Below are 17,143 nucleotides of genomic sequence, written 5' to 3'. Positions count from 1 at the left end.
GTTGTATTACAGTTTCAGAACAAAGAAAGCACTTCCCTTTGCATGTCAAATATATAGCTGAGACTAGGAAGAAGATTAAGATCTGTATCTGAACAGGTCTTTAACAAATAGTTATAAAACAAAATTTCCAACCTATCAAAAAGCATTATATTTACAACTAGAAACATTTTTTTCCTGGTGACAGTGTTTAAACAGTTGATATCACTCTTCATTCATTCTATGAGCCCTGGAATAGCTCTTAATTAAATAGCTAAGAAGCTTCAGATAGTAGTGTTTGGACACTAACACCATTAGTATCAAATTCAAACCAGGAAAAAAGACTAGGAAAGCACAAAATCAAGAATTCTGAAAGGAATACTTCATGTAAACATAAGTGCAGACTCTTGGGTTTTTTGTTGTTGTTGTTGTTGTTGTTTTTTCAAAACAGGGTTTCTCTGTGTAACAGCCTTGGCTGTCCTGGAACTTGTTCTGTAGACCAGGCTAGCCTGAAACTCAAAGAGACCCACCTGCCTCTGCCTCCCAAGTGGTGGGATTACAAGGGTGCGCCACCACTGCCCAACGTAAGTATAGGCTCTTAAATGACAGATTTATTTTTAAAGCCAGTGCTGAAGATATGGCAGAGTGCTTGCTGATGTGGGTGGACCAGGCGTGTGCCTGTCATCCCAGCACTTAGGAGGTAGAAGTTGGAAGGTCAGAAGTTACTGTCATCCTCAGCTCCATGCCAGATCAAGGCTAGCCTGGGATATAAAAGATACTATCTCAAACCCCCACCAGCAGCAAAAAGAAAAAAGCTCATGTTAGCTCCTGTTAAGTCATGTAGAGCCGATTCTGGTCTTGGATGAATGTGGGATGACATCAGATACAGAGCTGGATCTACACTGCTGTGAAAGCCACAGGGTCCCATCAACAGGGATCTATGGAATTACCAGCCAAGGTCCGCAAGACAGTAAATGCACACAGAGGCCTGGGAAATGGCCTGCTTGGTATTGCTCAAGCATGAGGACCTCCGTACAGAGCTGGGCACAGCACCAGACATCTATAATGCCAGCACTGGGGAGGCAGAGACAAGCTCATGTCCGAAACTGGCCAGGCATTCAGTTAAACCAATCAGTGGGCTCCAGGCTCAGTAGGAGAAGCTGCCTCAAAAGATGAGGATGAGAAGAACCACAAAGACACTCACCATCAATCCATCTGGCATCTAGGCATGCAAGTGCGCGCGCACACACACACACACACACACACACACACAGATACACACACACAGATACACACACACAAAAGCATACAGGAAGCTAGCTGGGTGTGGTGGTTCTCACACTTGTAATCTTAGTATTCGGGTGGCTGAGGTGCGTTCTAGGCTGGCTTGCGTACAGAGTGACACCCTAGCTCACAAAAGTACAGAAACACACACACCACATAAAAACATCCTTCATTCACATAAAGCCTGAATAAACTTTTTAAGAAAAATGCCCACACTTAAAATATATTTTAAATAAATAGGAAAATGAATTCAACATTTCTACATTAAGTTTAGTATTCAAATTTTTCAAAACATGATCCTAATAAGGAACTAAACACAAAAGAAGTCCTTGACAAAGCCAGTATGTTAACAAGGGAACAGCCCAGGAAGGTGGCTTCTCTGCCTAACTGGACAGCTAATGAAAACGCCAGAACCACAGTCCAGCCCCCAGTCCATCACCCTGAAGTGTTCTCAGAGAACACAAGGCACTCCCTCAGCCCTGTGATACAGCGGGCACCCAGCACAGTATCTTACAACTGCTTGATGGACAGAAACAAGATAACTCGACTTTGAGGGTTTTGTTTTTTCTATGCTGGCATCAACCCAGAATCTTGTTCCTGACAGGCAAATATGCAACTACGAAGCTAACTTCACCCCAAAACAAATCATTCGAAACAAGTACATAATGCAAACATTTGACTAATTCAAATGTGTCTCTCCTCTAAATTATTCTAACTTAATTAGGATTCATGATGCCAGCATTAACAAAAGCAATAATTAAGTTCAACAAAATTATAGAAAATCTTGGTATTTTGCCTGAATTTTATTAAATATCCAGACCACTCCCAGAACTGCATATAAAAAAGCAAAACTGAAGGCAAAGACAGTTCAAAAAATCTTTTATCAGAAAATATATCTTTATTGTATGTGGGTATGTGAGACATAAAGAAAGGTAGACAAATGACTTTAAAAAGTATCTTATCTAAGTAAATACAGGTTTAGTGTATTTCACCTGAAACACCGAGGGACCACAAGTGTTTTGAGGTTTTTTTCTTTTAATATTTGCATAGAATTTACATATGGCAACCCCAATTCCAGAAATCTTAAAACCAAAATTCGGAGGGCTCCAAAACCTGTACTTTTTGGTTGTCATATGAAATCTATAATTTTGGGTTTTTGGATTAGAGACATTCAAACTTCACTAAATATTCACAAACCAAACAATGGGGGTTTGGTTTTGTTATAAAAAGAGCCTCGCAGGGCAGTGGTGGCGCATGCCTTTAATCCCAGCACTTGGGAGGCAGAGGCAGGGGGATCTCTGTGAGTTCGAGGCTGGGCTGGACCGACAGCCTCCAAAACAATACAGAGAAACCCTGTCTCGTAAAACCAAAAAAAAAAAAAAAAAAGAGCCTCAAATTCAAAAGGTTAACACATTTTGAAATTTTATAGTCAATGGTAACACAATACAGAGTTTCAAAGTATTAAAATCACTGTTTTAACAATACTTCCACATATATAGATACAAACACACACACGCACACACACACACATAAAATTATCACATATGTACCTCGTAGCTATCAGTTCCCAGTAGGAACAATCATCAACTGTTGAAAGCCCCAGCTGCTGGGCTTACACAAACCTACACTTACCATTTTTTTGGCATGCTCTTCACACAGGGGCGTCTGGTGTGTAATGTCAAACACTGGCACAGAGCACTGCTGTCCGTCTGCAAACTTGGCGGTGCAGCTGGAGAACAGCTGCTGAGAGCGGTTCAAAAGGATATCTGGGGTTTGCAGTCAGGGAGAAAGCATGCTCACGCTGTTTAACTCTTTCTTGGTGTCTGAATAAAAGGTGCTACTTTCTTTACTTGTGTTTTATTAGCAAGAATTGCACTGTCCAACTGCTGACGGGAGAAAATGAGAATAGTGACATATCATCATTATTTATCAACTGACACTTCGGAAGGAGTCTACTTAGCTAGCAGGCTCTCAGGCAAGTCTTTAGGGCCATTCTGAACTAATTTCTGTAATTTGAATAAACAAGATAATTTTCTTGTTAACATGCTCCTAAAATCCCCACTAAAAAGATGGTTCTGAAACCAGCACTTAGGTATTTTATTGTATCTACGTATGGGTGTTCTGCCTGAATGTTTATATGTCAGCCCCACTGGAATGGACAGTTAAGCTACCATGTGGGTTCTGGGACCTGAAATCAGGACCTTTGGAAGAGCAAGCGACAAGTGCTCTTAACTGACAAGTCATCTCTCCATCCCCTAAACCAGCATTTGAAAAGGAAACTCTCTCCTAAGATATTCACCAAGAAGAATGAAAATTTAAATAAAAAACCCACCTGTCCAAGGTTGAATTTTTCAGTTCAAATTTCCAGGATCAAAATCTAACTCAAAAATGAATGATAAAAATAATTTGAAATTAAAACCCTAATAAAAATGAAATGTTGGGCTGGAGAGATGGCTATGTAGTTAAGAACACTAGCTGGTCTTCCAGAGGTTCTGAGTTCAATTCCCAGCAACCACATTATGGCTCACAACCATCTGTAATGAGATCTACTGCCCTCTTCTGGCCTGCAGGGATACATGCAGACAGAACACTGAATATATAATAAATAAATCTTTAAAAAAAAAAAACAACCTGGAATGTCTGTGCCTTTTTTTTTTAATTTTGTTTTTAGACAGGATCTTGCTATGTAGCTTAAGCTAGCCTTAAACTCATGACTATAGAGAGTAGGAACACCTCAAAAGACCACCACCCTCCCAAGAAAAAGAAGAGAAAAAGACAAAAGGAAGGTTCGTCTTTTTTTGCCATCGAATTATCACAAGATTTGTTTTCTGGGCTGAGGGCAGAGCTTGTTAGCAGGTCACATTGGAAACATGTATGAGGCCCTCCATTCAATTTTCAGTACAATACAAATGAAAATAAATAAATAAAGATTTGTTTTCTATTTAGAAAGTACGTTGTATTTCCCCTTTGGCTTATACTTATTATATATAAACTGTTACAGAAGAACCTATGTAGACACAATTCACAAGACAGGAAGGGGGGCAAAAATTGAACCTGAGAATGTGAAGCAAACCTAGGAGACACAACAAAACCCTGTAGGAAGGGAGGAAGGGAGGGAGGGAGGGAGGGAGGGAGGGAGGGAGGGAGGGAGGGAGGAAGGAAGGAAGGAAGGAAGGAAGGAAGGAAGGAAGGAAGGAAGGAAGGAAGGAAGGAAGGAGAAACACACCCACCCAGGGACACCATCACAGATGAGCAATCCCAGTATTTGGGGAAGGGGAGGGGAGTTGAATCAAGTTTCAGGCCAGCCAGGGTTACCTAGTGACACAGTGAGGCTATAACCTAATTCACCATATCTCAAATGCATACATGCATGCATACATACATACAAAATAAAGATTTCAAATTAGAGTGGGTGCTAATATAAAATATTTTTAGCTGGGTGTGATGACACAAGCGTGTGACCTCAGCACTCAGGAAGGTGAGGAATGGCCACCAAAAATTCACTAGCAACCAGGGCTACATAGCAAGACCCTGTCTGAAGGAAACAAAAACAAGTATTTTAAATGCTACTCCAGTTTTAGATATTTGGTAAAACTCAGAGCACTGGCCGGGGCGTTGGTGGCGCACGCCTTTAATCCCAGCACTCGGCAGGCAGAGGCAGGTGGATCTCTGTGAGTTCGAGGCCAGCCTGGTCTACAAAGCGAGCTCCAGGACAGACTCCAAGACAATACAGAGAAACCCTGTCTTGAAAAACCAAAAAAACAACAACAACAACAACAAAACTCAGAGCACTGGCCCAGTGAGACGGCTCAGTGGGCAAAGGAGCTTTCTCTGCAAGCCTGCCGACCTCAGTTCAATCCACAGAACACACATAGAGGTGAGAAGAAAGAAATGACTCGGGCTGTGGTGGCACATGCCTTTAATCCCAGCACTCAGGAGGCAGAGGCAGGCTGATCTCTGTGAGTTCGAGGCCAGTGTGATCTATAGAGCAAGTGCCAGGACAGCCTCCAAAGCTACAGAGAAACCCTTTCTCAAAAAACAAAACTAAAAAGAAATGACTTTACACTGTAAATTCAAGGGTAACTAGGGCTACTAAAATCCTGTCTTTAAATAAATAAATACATGAAAAATAGACAGACAAATAAATGAAGTGAGGAGAGTGCCAGGTGCAAGCCTTTAATGCCAGCACTCTGAAGGCACAGGCAGATAGACCCTCAGTTCGAGGCCAGCCTAGTCTACAGAACAAGTTCCAGGATAGCCAAGGCTCCACAGAGAAACCCTGTTTCAAGAAACAAACAACAAAAGAAGTGATTTGATTTTCCATCAATCATTTTCCATCAACTGTTCCATCAAACAGTTACAGGCTAGCAGCACTAAAGACCAGCCTTCCATATGAAGTACTAAGAAATACTAAGAAGTACTTCAGCAGCAGCCATGAAGGGAACCTGCTTGCTGCCCCTCTGAGGGGCTCTAAGCCCTGGCACAGATCTTCACTCCCTCCTTCTGTGAGAGAAGAAAGAGCACAAGTTTGCACTCACAAGTCTGGCTTTCCAAACTCAGTGTAATGAATGAAGTATACACAAGCTTAAAAGTAAGCAAAGTGACAGAACCAGAAAATTAATCAGGACTATATGAAAATTAGACATTATGTCAAGAGTATTCTAAACATGGAATAGGGTGTTTTTGTTTTGTTTTGCCAGACATGATAGTGGTATACAACTGGAATCTCAACAGTGTCGACACTGAGGCAGGAGACTCATGAGTTTGAGACCAACCTCAACTGCATAGTGAAACTCTATCTCAAAAGGAAGTGTGGCAGGGAACACTCACTTGATTTTAAAATGAAATAGACAAAATACAGTGGGAGAGTAACATGTGGAAGAGTCTGACTTCAGGCCCCAGAATCACGGGGTTAAAAGCACAGTCCCAAGCCAGGAGGTAGTGTGCACACCTTTAATGGGGGGCTGGGGGGGACAAGGCAGAAAGATCTCTGTGAGTTCCAGCCAGGTCTAATAGTGAGTTCAAAACCAAAACAAATAAAAAGCACAAGCCCCAAAGGCGCCACTGCCTGCTTAATGTATTTACAAAGGATACGCTGGAAACAATGTCTGGTGAAGGGAAGGGCCTGGTTAGAGCACTGTTCACCCTTCACTGTTCCGCTGCATGCTGCTGGCTCCGCCTCCTTCAACTTGGTCTGGCTGAAGCTAAAGAAGGAAAAAGGCAAAATTCATTTTAAGTGCTCTAACAACCCAGGGTAATTTTTTCCCCTTTTAAACGCATGTCTTCTTATTTTTATGAGTGTGCACGCACAAGCACAAGCAAACCTGTGGAGGTCAGAGGACAACTCCAGGGAGTTGGTTCTCTTCCCACCATGTAGGTACTGGGGACCAAACGCAGGTCACTGGGCTGGATGGCGAGCATCTCTACTCACTCACAGCCCATCTCCTTTGGCCCCCAGGATAAATATTCAACACTACGTTTCTGCAAGACCCACGCTGTAACTATCTTTACTATGCACAGTCATCAAAACACAAGTACGAATTAAAGAAAGCAAGTATTACAATCATCAACTGTGTTATTTAGCTGTCCTACTAACATTCAAGGCAAATAGCTAAATCACAGTGGTTTTGAAATACACCAATCAAGCCAGGCGGTGGTGGCACACGCCTTTAACCCCAGCACTTGGGAGGCAGAGGATCTCTGTGAGTTTGAGGTCTACAAGAGCCTGGTCTACAAGAGCTACTTCCAGGGCAAGCTCCACATCCACACAGAGAAACCCTGCCTTGAATCCTCCCCCCCCCCCAACAAAGAAAGAAATACACCAATCTGATAGTTTGTTTTTATCTTGTTTTCTGAGACAGGGTCTCCCTATGTGGCATACACTGGCTTTCTGCCTTCACCTACTGAGTGCTGGAATTGTATATATGAACCTAGACACTCTCCCTGGCTAAGTGATGAGGACCATGAAGCAGCAGGCCCTCTTCACGATGAGACATCTTACACAGATTACCCTAAGCCTTATCAACTTCGCTTGTAAAGCAGAGACGATAGGTGCATCTAGCTGGCAGGGCTGCCGTGAGTAGAGAGATGTGGCACACCACACCACCTATGGAGAACAGGATGCACAGTAATCCACAGAGGTGGTTTTCACTCTCTACTGTTATCATGACCATTTGAACACCTAGTGCCAATAAACAGCAAGTCTACAAAGATAACTGGGTGCATGACTGGGAAAGGGAGCATGAACGTGTAGAAATGGTTAAGCTATATATACATCCTTCAAAATGTGCTTACTTGGAATGCATTTAGAAAGCTTGCTACATTTTACAACTCCAGGCTTCATTATTTAAATGCTATTTTTATTTTGATCACTTCACATAAGTCTTTTAAGCTATATTCTATCAGTATGCAATGTCTGCAGTAGGCCCTAAGTTCAGTTGTCAGCATGGTATAAGCCAGGTACTAGGACACAAGTCCACAATAGTAGCACTAGGAAGGTACTGGAAACAGGAGTTTCTGGAGCACGAGAGCAGCCTTGGCTATGTGACTCTCTCTCTCAAAAACAAAAAAAAAAAAAAAAAAAAAAAACAACAACAACAAAAAACACAAAACAAAATAAGAATTTTAAGGACTAGCAAAATGACTCAGTAGGTAAAGGTGCTTGCCCCAAATCTGCAATCTGAGTTCAATCCCTAAAACACATATGGTAAAAGGACATAACTGGCACCTTCAATTTACACACACATGTTCACAGACACACACATAAACACACACGCATGTTCACAGACACAAACAATTTAAAAACAAAGACCGCTGGGTGGTGGTGGCAGCGGCGCACACCTTTAATCCCAGCATTCGGGAGGCAAAAGCAGGCAGATCTCTGTGAGTTCCAGGACAGCCCGGTCTACAAGAGCGAGTTCCAGGACAGCCTCCAAAGCCACAGAGAAACCCTGTCAAAAACAAACAAACAAAACAAAACAAAGCCCTCACAAAGGTAGAAAAGTGAATCATTGGAATATAAAATATCCTGCTGGGACAGGTGGCATGGGTGTTTAATCCCAGCACTCAGGAAGCAGAGGACAATCAGTGAAGCAGGTTCTATGAATTGAACTCAGGTCGTCAGGCTTGAAGAGCAAATGGCTTTCCCTGCTGGATCATCTCACTTATGGTTCAGTTTACCAATCTCTCTCATAAACCCAAAGCCAGAATTTCATTATCTCTACAGATGTTATGATAACTATGCTACTAAATAACAATATCCAAATACTAATGTTTCATTAATCACGGGTTACATGATTAATGACAAATGACACCAAGTAGTTTTGAAAGGCATTTGCTTTATTTATTTATTTATTTATTTATTTATTTGGTTTATTTGGTTTATTTTGTCAGCCAGTACTGGAATTGAACTTGAAATGATAAAATACCAAGTTGGGCTGCTGGGGGATGTGGCTCAGTGGTTGAGTACTTGACCAGGATGCATAAGGTTCTATCATTTGGTAACACTAATCATTAATTAAAAAAAAAAATCACTAAAGTTGGTTTGGGAGGTGTTCTGAAAACTAGTGTATTGTTATACCTGGATTAAACCCACAGAACCACCAAAAAGAAAAGAATCATAAATACAGTTTTGCACACTACCAAATTGCCATAAACTCAATTTACAGACCCCCACATCTCTGACAAGATTATCATGTATTAGAACTGAGGTATACAATGCCTATATACAGAAATTGCTTTCTGCTCGAGATATAATTTCACTTATATTACACAGCTAACAGCTTTCTATCACAAAATGTTAGGCACTATTATTTCACAAACTATTGAACTGGGCAAACTGTCTCAATGTTAAATTCTGTTCATCAACTAGAGATCTCAGAACTAAAAACACCTTGCTTCTGTATCCATAAAAATGACTATCTAGCATAGGAGACCTAATTAAGCGTATATAAACTAATACTTTTCAATATTCAATAGTCCAATCAGTGACATATTTTTTGTATGTAAACTTACTTTTTCATACATATATGCACTTAAAGGGAACACCGGAAATTATAAAAACTAGAAAGGATAAATTTTCTTTAAATCAGTAAGAAGCTAGATATTCTAAATTTGAGAAGCAGTTCCCTAGGTGGGGAGCGGGAACACATTCCTGTAACTCCAGCACTTGGAGGCAGAGGTGGAGACAGTTTACTGTAAGCTTGAGGCTAGCCTGGTCTACATATTAAGTCCAAACCAGTCAAGGCTACACGACAAGACTGTCTTGAGACAAAAAAAAAAAAAAAAAAAAAAAAAAAATGGAGAAAAAAAAGGACTTTCCCTCATTTCCCTAGAGTGAGATATTTAAGAAATTTTTAACTCAATTCAATGCTTTAAAGATATATTTCAGGTAGAACTAAAAGATAGTTATAACCACAATAAATATATATATTTCAGAATTATGTATAAGTGAGATTAGAAAATTCAACTTACTTATTTGTTATAAATAAACTTTTTGTTTGTTTGGTTTTTGAGACAGGGTTTCTCTGTGTAGCCTTGGCTGCCCTGGAGCTTACTCTGTAGAGCAGGCTGACCTCAAACTCAGAAATCCACATCCACCTGCCTCTGCTTCCCAAGTGCTGGGATTTAAAGGCATGTACCAACACCACCTGGTATATAAGCTATTCTTAAAAGGTATATAACTGAATTATTATTAAAATTTCTTCATCAAAATAGCATAAAACTGATTTCTGGGCTGGAGAGATGGTTCAGCCGTTAAAGGCTAAGCTCACAGTCAAACTGATTTCTAATATGAAGATTCTTACTTAACAAAAACCACATTTTCAAATGAATCCTTAAGAATGTAGGACAATGGCCATGATATACTTTTAAAAGGAAAAACTGAACACAAATCTTTTTGGTTTGGGTGTTTTTTCTTTTCTTTGTTTATGATGTGGTCTTAATCTCATGTAGCTGAGGCTGGACTTGAACTCATGACCTTCTTGTCTCAGCCTACACAGTGCTGGTATTCCAAGTGTTTGATACCATACCAGACTGACAAATAACTTTTCTTTTAAAGACTTATTATGTATACAGCATTCTGCCTGCATGTATGCTTGCAGGGCAGAAGAGGGCACCAGATCCCATTACAGATGGTTGTGAGCCACCATGTGGGTACTGGGAATTGAACACAAGACCTCTGAAAGAACAGTCAGTGCTCTTAACCTCTGAGCCATCTCTCCAGCTCCAACAAATAACTTTTCAACAATACAGATCAATTTTATCTGAAATACATAAAACAGAGAAAGTATTACACAGTCACTAAAAATCCTGTATTTCCTAGATATTGTAGTATGTGCCTGGAACCCTAGTACTTGGGAGACTGAGAAAGAAGAGCACAAATTGAAGGCCAGCCTGAGTATATAGTGAGAGCCTGTCTCAATAAACAGACAAAAAGAAACATAATCAACTGTGTGAACATATAAGGTAATATACATATTAAAAGAAAGCATATAAAAATACTGTTTACCTTTGTGGATAAAGATATATAAGACTTTAAAAAACTATAATTATGGCCGGGCGGTGGTGGCACACGCCTTTAATCCCAGCACTCGGGAGGCAGAGGCAGGCGGATCTCTGTGAGTTCGAGGCCGGGCTGGACCAATAGCCTCCAAAACAATACAGAGAAACCCTGTCTCGTAAAAAACAAACAAACAAAAAAAACCTATAATTATGTCTTCAAATAACAGGAAAATTTTAAGTGTTCAATCTTGTTTTGTTTTGTTTTCAAGACCACCAATGTTCTAGGCCAGATGAAGTGATGTCTGCTACATCCCAGCACTCAGGAGGCTAAGGTAGGCAGATCCAGGGTTTGAAGGCAGACTGGATGACACTGGTTCACAAAACAAATAAGGGAAATAACATTCTCAAATCTCTTTAATGAATAAATTCTTATGCAACTATGGAAAAAAGGAAGGGAAAGCTTTCATTTCAAGGCGGTGTTTTCCTACCACCTTGGCAGCACTGTTTCTGAACAACAAAACCAATACAGCGCTCAACTACTTGGAACTAACACGTTCACCTTACACAATGCCTAGACTATTGCTCAAAAGTCATATGAAGCAATGTAGAAGGAGACGAGGCCTGAGAACGGCGGCCTGGTCTGAGCAGCGCTAACCTGGCTCGACTGCACGCAGCTCTCCGCAGCTCCTGTATCAACTGGCCAGTGCATTCGGGCTCTTTACTGGCTGCCTGCAGCAGCGCTTTCCTAAAAGTATGCCGGCATTTCTTTTGTCGAGACTCTGCCCGCTCCAGGCGGCAGAGGTGCTTGTATTTCTGCTGAAAGTAAGTGCAAAGTTGGGTCACCCTGGAGCTCCTACTCTCCACGTCATCGTCATCCAACCTGGAAAGTGCAGGGAGAAGGGTGGAAACTGATTACATGGGAAGTTCATATAAGAAAGAGGAAGTGAAAATGAACACAGGCTGGTGAATGCCCAGGTTTAAAACTTCTGTGGCATTCGAACACAAACTTAATAAACCGGAAGAGCTCCAGTAGCACTGAAGGGAAGCACAGAATTTCAGCCTGCAATAGCAGGCCTTCGGCAGGCCGTGCAGCACCAGGGCAGGACACCAAGGACAAGCATCTCTTCATCCTCACTCACTTCGAGGATACAGACATCGTACCTTCACCAGAAACACAGCAGTCATCCCTAGCAACACTTGCTAAGAGCCACCCTTCATACCCTCTGGTTTACTCCAGCTTTTCTCCTCAGAGAACGTGTGGCGTAGGAGTCATGGAACTGCCACTGCAACTACAGGCATCTGAGCTGCTCTCACAGGCCAGGGTAACAGTTTCCTGCCATGCTAATGTGACTGAGTGCTGGGAAGGTGACATCTAACCTAGCAGTGCAGGGCTAGGTTTGCTCAGCATTGCCTACCACCACCAACGACAACTTTTCCATAGGGCCAATTTGACCTCATCCTTTTTGTTGGGAACAATACACATCACGTGAGAACCGGAGTTACTTGATCTTCTTCTCTTCTACTGTAAGTAAACACAACCCAGGCACTCCCAGAGACTGTGTGTTAATTCTACTTGTCTTCAGCAGCTCAGTATTTGGGTTTTCATTGTTGTTGTTTTGTTTTGTTTTTGAGTTTTTGAGACAGAGTTTCCCTGTGTAGCTTTGTAGACCAGGCTGGCCGGGAACTCAAAGAGATCCTCCTGCCTCTGCCTCCCAAGGGTTGGGACTAAAAACATGTGCCATCACTCCTGGCTCAGTATTTATTTTTGTTTTGTTTTAGTTCATACCAGCCCATAGCAAGCTACTCTATGAACTTCTGTTTAGAATATATCCTAGAAACATGTCCTTTACAGTTTAGCTTCTACTATAAATACACAAATTAAGGGCTCATATTTTATCGAACATCTACTGTGTGTCAATTATGCTAACCACCATAGGAGAGCCAAGTGGTTGTTATACAAGATGTATACAAGATAAATACACTCCCAAATGGAGAGAGAAAGGGGGGGGGACGGGACGGGACAGGCCAGGCCAGGAGAGGGAGGCAGGGAGGCAGGGAGGAAGGAAGGAAGGTTAATTTAATGCCAAGGCTGGTGGTAAAGGCCTGTAATTCCAGTTACTCAGGAGAATCACAAGTTCAAGGCCAGCTTGACCTATAGAGACAATTCTGAGCAACTTAGCAATACTCTGTTCCAAAATGAAATAAAGAAGAGGTTTTCCATATAGCTCAGCAGTAGAGCATTTGCCTTGTGTTTAAGAGGCTGATTACTAGAAAAGAAGGGGTAGGGGGGGAGTTGAGCTTTGATTTCAAAGACAAGGAAGAATCTTTGGTGGCCCTTGCCTTTAATCCCAGCACTCAGCTAATCAGGACACAGAGACAGAAGGAGCTCTGAGTTTGAGTTTGAGTCTGAGTCTGAGGCCAGCCTAGTCTACAGAGTTCCAGGACAGTCAGGGCTGTGAAGAGATACCCTGTCTCAACAAAGAAAACAAACAAAACAGGTAACAAGGGGCTACAGAGATGGCTCCGTGGATAAGCTCACTTACTGTATGAGCATGAGGACACGAGTTTGGATCCCAGGTGAAGGGACAGAATTAGGAAGTTGGAGAGATGTTTCAGTGGTTAAGAGAATGACTTGTTCTTGCAGAGTACCTGGTTTTCATTCCCAGCTATGGTGTCTAAGGCCCTATTCTTATCTCCTTGAGTACCAGGTATGTATGTGGTGGGCAGAAATACATACATGCAGGCAAAACACTCATACAACAAAATAAAAAATATTTTACAAAAATGGGTATGGTACACACCTATAACCCTAACAGACAGAAAAGGTTATAGATACATACTCAGTAATGCAGGTTCAGGTGGGGAAAAAACTCTAAATAGGTTACAGTGTGTTTAAAAATGTGCGTAGGCTTAAAGGGGAAAAAAATAGGTATAGACAGTCATAGGAAAATAGTTTTAAAATAATAGTTTTAAAGAGAGAGTAAAATAATAAAGACATAAGTATAGAAAATTCACAGGGAGTTTGGATCCTATACAGTATCTTGCTAATTGAACTTTTTAAATGCTAAAGTACAATAGACAATAGCTGCTGAGAGACATTGGATTATGGAAACTACTAAATCAAATCAACCTATATATTTTAAGAATGTCTTAACTTCAAAATGGAAATCAGACAATGTATTACATTGGGGGAGAGGTTATGACTTGGTTTCCAAAGGAAATGAAGGGCTGTGAATTCCTTCTAGATCATAATAGAGATCGATTTGACCCGGGGAGGTCTCCTGCGTATCTTGGCTACAGACATGGGGGAGGAAGGCAAAAAAGGCTACAGGTGACATGTAAGCTGATCCCTTGACATGGGAACAGCTCTGAGATGAAATGAAAGATGATAAATTTTGTTAGCTACTGAGTCCTCCTGACTTATTATTACATGCCATTCTTCATATGGCATGGATGGAGATTTATATTAGTTTGTTTATATGGTCCAAACAGATTTATAAAGTTGAAAGATGCCTTTTGCCTGCTCAAACATAAAACAAAAAATCATCTTTAATTGACTTGAGCACACAACACATTCTATACTTGTGTTAATAAAGGTATGTATGAGCCAGGTGTTGGTGGCGCACGCCTTTAATCCCAGCACTTGGGAGGCAGAGGCAGGCGGATCTCTGTGAGTTTGAGGCCAGCCTGGTCTACAAAGCAAGTTCCAGGACAGCTTCCAAAACAATAGAGAGAAACCCTGTCTCAAAAAACCAATAAAATAAAATAAAATAAAGGTATGTATGTTATCTTTGAAAGTTTATGTGTTTTCAGAGTAAGGGAACCAGACACCAATGAAAACAGGTGGTCCAGGTGATCCAGCCTCTCAGAGCACCTCTGTGGTAGTTTCCTTAGAGTTCTGCATCCAGAACAGCTTGAGGCTGCTGACTGAGCAGCCTCTCAGACTACTACTCCAGCCAGGACTTCAGATAACCCTTGAAGTTTCCCATTGCACAGAGACTAGACAACAAATAATACAGCTAGCTAGCTAACTCTCCCAGGACTACTTGACCATTATCTCAATTTTCCCAGAGTCTCCTAAAGATGCCAACACCCAGACAACTGGAAGCAGTCTAGAGAACAATGCCCACATTCCTAAGAGGTGGGGTGGATGACTTTTGGTCTTGGGTTATAGATGTTTGTCATCATTTAGGGGGTTGGTTACAAGCTGTTATTGGTCATGGTCAGGAAAAAAGATAAAAGAATTAGATTCAAGGATCTCTTTTCTGAAGGAAAAGGGGAGATATAGTATAAAAAATGATTGGATAAAAGGGTGAATTGCTGAATCTATTTTTAAGCAACCACTAGTCTCAAATATTTTACATTGGTATGAATTTTTGTATATTGATACAAATTTAAGGTTATTTTTGCTATACTGTATATATGTTTCTATTCTTGTTTAAGGTATGTACCTATACAGCTCATTTAAAAAGGTTACATAAAGTTTTAGTCTTTGAAAGCTATTGATAATAATAAATACGTTTCTATTCTTGTTTAAGCTATGTACCTATACAGCTCATTTAAAAAGGTTACATAAAGGGGCTGGAGAGATGGCTCAGAGGTTAAGAGCACTGACTACTCTTCCAGAGGTCCTGAGTTCAATTCCCAGTAACCACATGATGGCTCACAACCCTCTTCTGACATGCAGGCAGAACATTGTGTATATAATAAATAAATCTTAAAAAAAAAAGTTACATAAAGTTTTAGTCTTTGAAAGCTATTGAGGATAATAAATACAGTTAATAGTCACCTAAAACTATCAAACTTATAGTCACGTTAGGTATGTTTTCAAGGTCATACATAGAAATATTTTAGATAGACAGGTAGTCTTCAAACACTTGACCTACAGAATATGGTATTTAAAATGTCTTAATAACATAAGGCTTTTCATAACAATGAGACATGTTCGCTTCTGATAGCACCAATTTACTTCAAAAGGATGATGGGCATCAAAGAACCTACATATGGAGCTTACTTTGTAGCAAAAGGTAGCCACTGGGTAAAAAACTACCCATGCCTCGACTGATGACAGTATGCTGTCCAAACTGGACACAAAGCAAAGAATTGCCAAACTTTTCCAAGACAAGGTAGAACAGTCCTTCAAAATTCCTGCTTCACAGAAAGTCTCTCAGATAGTCTAGGCCTCTAGGCCAAAAATGGATGCCCCAATTTGCAGAGGAACCTTGGGTGATTGTCCAAGCAACCAGCTGTTTCTTTAATTTCTTTTAGTTTTGGAAGCTGCTTGTTCTGCACTTACTGTTTACTAAGGTAATATTATATCCTTCTGAGGTCTTTGATAGAGTGAAGACTAGATAATTATAGCTATCCTTAGTTACGGTAGAAGGTAAACTAGGTATAGAGCTTTGGACTCATCAAGATAGAATAAATAATGGAGTACCAAATACAAATAGACTAGACATTGTAAATGTAATTCTTACTTGATAATTGCTCTTATTGTTTACAGATTTATTATGCTAGAGTTAAAACCTTTCTTTTTTATTTAGACAAAAGGGGGAAATGTTGTGGAATAATATTTTTGTACACTGTGAAGATTTGTCACCTGGATTGTTTTAATAAAAGTCAAATAGTCAATAGCTAAGCAAGATTTTCAGGGCAGAAAGGACACTGGGAAGAAGACTGGCAGAGACACAGAGAGTCACCAGTCAGAGACCCAGAGGAAGTAGGATGTGCAGGAGATGAGGTAAAAAGCCATCTGAGTCACAGGGCAACATGCAAATTAATAGAAATGGGTTAATTTAACTTATAAAAGCTAGTTAAAAACAAGCCAAGCTACCAGCAGAACTTTCATAATTAGTAACACATCTCCGTCAGAATTTGGGAGCTGGCAGGAGGGACAGAAAAATCAACTTACAAGATCAGTATCAGATATCAAATGAGCTGCCTCAATTTTTTGGAGGTATTTATGTAAACCCCAAGTTTTTAAATAAATGATCAGCTCAGGCCATGAGCAATATCTTCTGGTCCTACCAAGAAAGATGTCACTTGGTTTGTTTACAGTGCACCAACTGAACTCTTTTAGTGAAAAGAAACTCATCTTTGTACTATTTATTACTAAGAAGACAAACATTCATCATCTACAAACGCTTGACAAATACCTTCTTTATAAAGCAAACTGGGAAAAACACTGAATAGGGCTATAAGAATATTGAATCAGCTTTTGATAAGGTGAGTATTTCCAGAAACAAGAAAAGCATTATATAGCAGATCAATCATGTAGAAGCCAGTGAAGTAAAATAAAAAGCACTGTTTCTCAGGGCACACACTCAAGAGGCAGAAACAGCTGGATAAATATGAGTTCAAAGCAACCTGCTCCACATAGAGA

General features: G+C 40.6%; 1 protein-coding gene across 6 annotated transcripts in view; it reads right to left on the bottom strand.

Annotated features, from left to right (window-relative positions):
* The window catches only part of Ino80d (INO80 complex subunit D), a 64,014-nt gene that overhangs the window by 18,936 nt on the left and 27,935 nt on the right, over positions 1 to 17,143 (bottom strand). For all 6 annotated transcript variants that reach the window (XM_040753462.1, XM_040753466.1, XM_040753467.1 and 3 more), the window contains 3 exons: positions 11,417 to 11,641; positions 6,355 to 6,464; positions 2,893 to 3,026 (listed from right to left, as the gene is read on the bottom strand). In XM_040753462.1, coding sequence (XP_040609396.1) covers positions 2,893 to 3,026; positions 6,355 to 6,464; positions 11,417 to 11,641 — 469 coding nt within the window. The remainder of the gene's footprint in view (positions 1 to 2,892; positions 3,027 to 6,354; positions 6,465 to 11,416; positions 11,642 to 17,143) is intronic.

Source organism: Mesocricetus auratus, unplaced genomic scaffold (genome assembly GCF_017639785.1).
Source record: "Mesocricetus auratus isolate SY011 unplaced genomic scaffold, BCM_Maur_2.0 Super-Scaffold_100010, whole genome shotgun sequence".
NCBI lineage: Eukaryota > Metazoa > Chordata > Mammalia > Rodentia > Cricetidae > Mesocricetus > Mesocricetus auratus.
This window is presented reverse-complemented; position numbering and strand designations above follow the sequence as displayed.